Consider the following 7453-nt stretch of genomic DNA (forward strand, 5'->3'; position numbering starts at 1 on the left):
TTCCCACCATTCTTCCCATCATCCTTCCCACCATCCTTCTCCATCATGCTTCCTGTCATCTTTCCCATCATCCTTCCCACCATCCTTCCCGTCATCCTTCTCCATCATCCTTCCTGTCGTCATTCTCCATCATCCCTCCCATCTGTCCTGTCATCCTTCCTGTCATCCTTTCCGTCATCTTTCTCCGTCATCCTTCTCCATCATCCTTCCCGTCATCCTTCTCCATCATCCTTCCCCATCATCCTTCCCATCATCCTTCTCCATCATCCTTCCCATCATCCTTCTCCATCATCCTTCCTGTCATCATTCTCTGTCATCCTTCCCACCATCCTTCCCATCATCCTTCCCGTCATCCTTCCTGTCATCCTTCCCACCATCCTTCTCCATCATCCTTCCCGTCATCCTTCCCATCATCCTTCTCCATCATCCTACTCCATCATCCTTCTCCATCATCCTTCCTGTCATCATTCTCTGTCATCCTTCCCACCATCCTTCCCATCATCCTTCCCGTCATCCTTCCCATCATTCTTCTCCATCATCCTTCCCGTCATCCTTCCTGTTGTCATTCTCCATCATCCTTCCCACCATCTGTCCCATCATCCTTCCCACCATCCTTCCCGTCATCCTTCCCATCATCCTTCTCCGGCATCCTTCTCCATCATTCTTCCTGTCATCCTTCTCTGTCATTCTTCCCACCATCCTTCCCATCATCCTTCCCATCATCCTTCTCCATCATCCTTCCTGTTGTCATTCTCCATCATCCTTCCCATCATCCTTCCCGTCATCCTTCCCGTGATCCTTCTCCATCGTCCTTCTCTATCACCCTTCCCATCATCCTTCCCATCATCCTTCCCACCATCCTTCTCCATCATCCTTCCCATCATCCTTCCCACCATCCTTCCCGTCATCCTTCCCGTCATCCTTCCCGTCATCCTTCCCGTCATCCTTCCCCATCATCCTTCCCGTCATCCTTCTCCATCATCTTTCTCCATCATCCTTCCCATCATCCTTCCCACCATCTTTCCCACCATCCTTCCCTATCATCCTTCCTTCCAGTTATCCTTTCTGTCAACCATCCCCATCATCCTTCCCAGCATGTGACGCCCTCTCCCGGCACCGCCCTCTCCCGGCACCGCCCTCTCCCGGCACCGCCCACGTTTTGCTCCCCAGATGTCACCAGAGGGCGCCTGTGAGCGCTGGTTGGGACGCGTCCCTGCCCACAGCTTTCACGTGGCCCAAGTCCCAGCAGTTACTCCTGTTACTGCCCCAGACCCTTGTTACTGCAGTTACTACTGTTACTGCTTGAGACGGTCATAAGACTGAAGGAAGGGACGAAGTTGAAAACGATAACAAGAAACAAAATAAACTTTTAAATAGAAATGAAAACTTAAGACAAAAGAAACTTTTAAAGGAAGGGCAACATGGGGAAGAAGAAAAGAGAAGAAAAGAGAGAAGAAGGGGCCGAGTGCCGTGGCTCACGCCTGTGATCCCAGCACTTTGGGAGGCCGAGGCGGGAGGATCACGAGGTCGGGAGATCGAGACCAGTCTGAGAAAATGGAGAAACCCCGTCTCTACTAAAAATAGAAAATTCGCCAGGCGTGGTGGCACATGCCTCTAATCCCAGCTACTCGGGAGGCTGAGGCAGGAGGATCCCTTGAACCCGGGAGGCGGAGGTTGTGGTGAGCCGAGATCGCACCACTGCACTCCAGCCTGGGCGACAGGAGTGAAACTGCATCAAAAAAAAAAATAATAATAAAGGAAGAAGAAGAGAAAAGGGTTCCCTGATCTTAGTGAGCAAAGGCTGCTTGTTGAGCTTCTACAGCCCTTTGTATTTATTGGGTAACAAGAGCAGGGAGGAGGAGGTAAGGATTGATCAGCTGTTTAATTGATCACAGGTTCATGTTGTTACTGGCAGGCTTCAGTTATGTCTAGTCGTAAGAAATCTCGTGCCTGGGTGGTGACGCCCTCGGCAGCCCTTCTGTGCAGCAGACGCAGTTTGTCAGTTTGCCAACATTCTGCGTTTGTGAGAACAGTTTGCCGTTTACTCCTATAGCCCCCAGTGCTGTACTGAGTTGATCACGGCCCTCATTCTTTCGGCCTCTAACACGCCCCTTCTCCCACGTTTTCTCCATAGTGACGTGCCCTCTGCACTCACGTAAGTTTCACTTACCTGCCTGCCTGTCTCGAGGGAAACGGAGGACGAGGAACTTGTGTGTTCTGTCCCCTCCCGTTTTCCCAGCACCTGAGCAGGGCCTGGCCCCAAATAAACACTGGCTGAATTCCTAATTACAGCGAGAACAAGGGTGTCGGGAGCACCTACAGCGTCACCTCCCAGGACACTGAGCCAGGCAGTGACGTCCCTCCCCTGCAGCCGGCAGCTGGGCGGGTGGACGTGGGACCGGCACCCGGCCTCTCATCCAGTCCAGCCTCCCTTATTTTCACTGTTGGGATTTAGTCTCTTCTGTCCAACAGACAGGATTAAAATCAGGGCTCCTCTGCATGTGCGTTGAATTCATTTGCATCTCATTTGCAAGCTCTTTGCTTGGCAGTTGAGACAAGCTCCCAGCTGAAGACAGAGGTGATAGAATCTGGTGCGATCGGATCAGAAGGGGACTGGAGGCTGGAGGGGGCCCAGCTCGGTCCAGTGAGGCTGCCGGGCCCTCAGCGTCCTCACAGCAACACGCTGTTGGCTTGGCCGGATTTCTGTCCTGTCCTTCCTGTGTTAGCTTTTGGTTCCACCCCACGTAAAAGGGGAGACGGAGGCAGGTGGGGCCAGTCCTGGCTGGAACCTGGTTGTAGGGGTCTGACAGCCCATGTCACAGAGGGGAAACTGAGTCAATTGGGGCCGAGTCCCGGCTGGAACCAAGGTCTCCAGCTGTTTGCCCTTCGTGGCTGTCTGGTGTGGCCTGGACCTGGTGACACGGATGTGAGGAGGGATGGAGTTAGGGGAAGAACTTCTAGGCCCTCGTCTCCTCTGTCTCTCTAGCCCTGGGAGCCCTGACCCTGCACTTCTGGCTGAGCGGCGTTGACTGGCCGAGGGATTTGGGGTCTTCCTCCTCTCTCCCTCCTCAGCACCCCTTCCTGCTGTGTCTCTGGAGTTTGTGCTGCCTCTGGAAACAAGCAAATGGTGTGTCCAGGGTTGGGCGGTGACAGGGCCTGTGGCTGGGGGCCCTCGTGACCGAGGAAGGAGCCAGCAAGGGTTGGTTTGCTGGCAGAGGCACCTCAGGCAGAGAGAACTCAGGCAGAGGCCAAGGTGGGGACCGTCTTAGGGGCTCGAGGGAGGGCCAGCAGGCCCGGATGGCCAGAGTAGAGCAGCAAAGGGGACAGCAACAGGATGAGAGGGCAGGGGGAGGTGGAGACAAAGCCACGGAGAGCCTGCGTGCCACGGTGAGCATTTGGGTCTTATACTGAGGGCTGCAGGGATCCACACGATAATTCTAAGTGTTTCTGGAAAGTTGCTCTGGGATAGGAACCCAGAAGCACTTAGCCCGAAGCTTTGATATTAAATCTGAGTCCGACAACCCTGGGTTCAAGTCCTGGATCCGCTGATGAGTTACTGAGGGACTCAATGCATGTTACTGTCTCCCAGAGCCTCAGTTTCCCCATCTGTAACAACAGATTAGGGTTTGTGGCAGTGCCTCCCTCACCGAGATGCTGTGATAACGAGACAAGAAGATGCCTGCAGGGCAGGGGGTGGTGGTTCATGCCTGTAACCCCAGCACTCTGGGAGGCTGAGGCAGGTGGATTATCTGAGGTCAGAAGTTCGAGGCCAGCCCGGCCATCCAACCTGACTCTACTAAAAATACACAAATTAGCCCGGCGTGGTGGCACATGCCTGTAGTCCCAGCTATTCGGGGCAGGTTGAGGCGCAAGAATTGCTTGAGACCAGGAGGCACAGGTTGCAGTGAGCTGAGATCGCGCCACGGCACTCCAGCCTGGGCAACAGAGGGAGACTCCATCTCAAAACAAAACAAAACAAAAACAAAAGCAAAAGATGCCCCAGAGTGCCTGAGAGCTGAGATGTGGTAACACGGAATAAGGAGAAACTTGGGAAACGATTCCTCATTCATGCAAGAGGGATGGGAACTTTCCTCTGTGGCTTCATGACAGCGAGTCGCCCTTCCCCGTGTGTGGGTCCCGGAGCGATGCCCCTTCCCTGTGTGTGGGTCCCGGAGCGACGCCCCTTCCCCGTGTGTGGGGTCTGGAGCGACGCCCCTTCCCCGTGTGTGTGTGTGGGGGGGGGTCTGGAGCGACACCCCTTTCACTCTGACACTGGTGATGTTCTTCCTCATTTCTTTCTTGATCAGTCTAAAGATTCATCACATTCATTTAAGCTTTTAAAGAACCAGCTTTTTTTGGGCTGGGAGGAGGCGTTCTTTTTTTCTTTTATCTTTTTTTGTCTGAGGCGGAGTCTCACTCTGTCGCCCGGGCTGGAGTGCAGTGGCACGATCTCGGCTCACTGCAAGCTCCGCCTCCCGGGTTCAGGCCATTCTCCTGCCTCAGCCTCCCAGTAGCTGGGACTACAGGCGCCCGCCACCTCGCCCGGCTAGTTTTTTGTATTTTTTAGTAGAGATGGGGTTTCACCGTGTTAGCCAGGATGGTCTCCATCTCCTGACCTCGTGATCCACCTGCCTCGGCCTCCCAAAGTGCTGGGATTACAGGCGTGAGCTACTGCGCTGGGCCTGTCCAGGCTTTCAAAACGTTTTAAAATATTGTGCAGTGCATTAAAATTACCATATTGTAGGGTATGTGAATTATATCAATAAAACTGTTAGAAAATTACACTGCAGGCCAGGTGTGGTGGCTCACGCCTGTAATCCCAGCACTTTGGGAGGCTGAGGCAGGTGGGTCATCTGAGATCAGGAGTTCGAGACCAGCCTGGCCAACATGGTGAAACGCTATCTCTACTAAAAATACAAAAATTAGCCAGGCATGGTGGTGGGTGCCTGTAATCTCAGCTACTCAGGAGACTGAGGCAGGAGAATCGCTTGAACCCGGGAGGCAGAGGTTGCAGTGAGCCAAGATCGCGCCACTGTACTCCAGCCTGGGTGACAGAGAGAAATTCTGTCTCAAAAAAAAATTACTTTGCCAGGTGCGGTGGCTCACGCCTGTAATCCCAGCACTTTGGGAGGCCGAGGCGGGCGGATCACGAGGTCAGGAGATCGAGACGATCCTGGCCAACACGGTGAAACCCCGTCTCTACTAAAAATACAAAAAATTAACCGGGTGTGGTGGTGGCACCTGTAGTCCCAGCTACTCGGGAGGCTGAGGCAGGAGACTGGCTTGAACCCGGGAAGCAGAAGTTGCAGCCAGCTGAGATCACACCACTGTACTCCAGCCTGGGCAACAGCAGTCTCAATAAAAATAAATAGGCCAGGTGCGGTGGCTCACGCCTATAACCCCAGCACTTTGGGAGGCCGGGGCAGGTGGATCACGAGGTCAGGAGATCGAGACCATCCTGGCCAACATGGTGAAACACAGCAAGACTCTGTCTCAAAAAAAAAAAAAAAAAAAAAAAAAAAAATTACACTGCAAAAGGCTCCAAAAAATACAGAAACGAACAAGGAAGAGACAGGAATGTGCCTCGCATTTGGCAGTTTTCTGAGCCTCTTCTTGGAGCCTCACGCAGTGGTTGCCTTCAGTGAATCAAAATCCACTGCGGTTTAAATCCCGCAGACTTCTGGAGGCAGTGAGGACGGCTCTCACCTGCCCTCTGTCTTCGCCGCTGCCCCAGGGCCTGTGCCCAGGTGTCCCTCACGCTGACGTGCGCTCCTCACAGGTCTCTGTACGCTGCCTCCTCACCTGCTTCGGGACTGTTCGGTTTTACCGTCTCCGCGGGGCTCGCCTGCACCCACACTGCCACCCTGAACCCCAAACCCGTCTGCGTTTTCAATCACACTCAGTGCCTCCTCATACACCAGACTGTGTTCACTTATCACATTTACTGACGACTGTCTCTCTCCTATCCCGAGAACATCTTCTTTTCTGTCTGTTCCTGTCCAGTTCTCACCACCCCAAACAGAGACTGGTACACAGTCGGTGCCCAGTACGTGCTTATGGGAGGAATGAGTGACAGGATGGGGCAGCGAATGCTTCTTGGCTCCGAGTTGCAACTCCCAGAGTTGTGAACTTGCTGTATGACCTTGGGCTGTGCCTCAGTTTCCCCAGGTGTAGAATGGGGGCACGCCGCCCACGACCCCGCCAGTCCCTCCTGCTGTGAGGCTGTGGGTGTCACGTTTGCAGGTCTAGTTCCCTGGGGCTGGCTCTGGCCCCAGCTGCCCAGCTCTGCTGGCTCCCGGGAGGCACACTCTGCTGACACCGGACTCCTTCCTGGACCGTCCAGCCGCCTGGCCGACACTCGATCCCGGCCCCACTTCCAGGCCAGTGTCCGGCCGACCAGCCTGCCTCAGGCCAGGGCCCCACGACTCCCTGTTGTGGGACAAGGGGCTGTCTGTGCAGCTGTGGTCGTGGGAGGGTGTGCTGAGGCCGTGAAGGTGGGGACGGTGCCTGGGCCTGTGGCCGCCAGAGCTGCTGAGGCTCAGGAGGTAGCACCAGGCCCCGTGGGTGCTGCCGGGGCCATCGCCTGCCCACCATGGGGACCCTCAGCTGCGACCCCGCCGCACGGTTGGCCACAGCCCCCCTTGGCCGGGGAGTGACGGACGGCCAGATTCCGGAGAGCGGCCTGAGGAAGGCCTGTCGGACGGCCACCCCGGAGAACGGTGCGTGCCAGCCACGGGGGACAGGTGGGACCCTTTCCTGCTCCACTCCCCCCACTTCTGCGGCTTCTGGAATGTTCTGGGAGCCAGCAGGAGGCTGGAGTTCCAGGCAAGTCCTTGCCTTTCCCCAAACCTCAGTTTTCCTTCCGGCAGGTTGGGTGTGGACTCGGGGTTGTCATGGGCCCTGAGTATGTTTCTGTCCAAAGGAAGCTGAGTGTTTTTGGGCCGGGCCCTTTCCAGGGGCTGTGGGTACAGCAGGGGGCAAAGCCACAGCGATCAGGCGGGAGACACGGGGAGGAGGGAATGTGTCCAACGTGGCCCTCGGGAACGGGCGCCGTAGACAACGCGGGGCAGGGCAAGGGCGCGTGTGCGGAGGGTGCTCCGCTGGGAACCACGTCAGCTGCCGGCCTCGGTGAGGGCCCGGTTCGGCCGCAGTTTCCTCACCACAACAAGCAGCTGGAGTCAAGCCCCGAGCCAGGTCCTCGGGCTGGTTCTGTGGTCTCTCCTGACTCCTGTGGCAACGACATTCTGCAGAAGTCACAACACATGGTGTCTGAGACCGTATAGCTCTGGGAAGCTCAGGCCTCAGTCTCCCCATCTGTGACTGTGTATCTCAGCCTGGGCCTCAGTTTCCCCACCTCTGTGTATCTCTGTGCCGGGGCCTCAGTTTCCCCATCTGTGACCGTGTAGCTCTGCCTGGGCCTCAGTCTCCCCATCTGTGCCCGAGGGTGAGGGGC

The 7453-nt window shown here is 55.8% G+C and overlaps 1 protein-coding gene across 2 annotated transcripts in view; it reads left to right on the forward strand.

Moving 5' to 3' along the window:
- Positions 1-6356: 6356 nt before the first annotated feature.
- Positions 6357-7453, forward strand: part of ODF3L2 (outer dense fiber of sperm tails 3 like 2) — a 7906-nt gene continuing 6809 nt past the window's right edge. The window contains exon 1 of one of the 2 annotated variants that reach the window (XM_023195732.1): positions 6357-6719. In XM_023195732.1, the coding sequence (XP_023051500.1) occupies positions 6593-6719 (127 nt within the window). In that variant the 5' untranslated portion in view covers positions 6357-6592. The remainder of the gene's footprint in view (positions 6720-7453) is intronic. The other variant, XM_023195733.1, reaches the window with a different exon arrangement.

Source organism: Piliocolobus tephrosceles, chromosome 21 (assembly GCF_002776525.5).
Source record: "Piliocolobus tephrosceles isolate RC106 chromosome 21, ASM277652v3, whole genome shotgun sequence".
Taxonomy (NCBI): Eukaryota; Metazoa; Chordata; class Mammalia; order Primates; family Cercopithecidae; genus Piliocolobus; species Piliocolobus tephrosceles.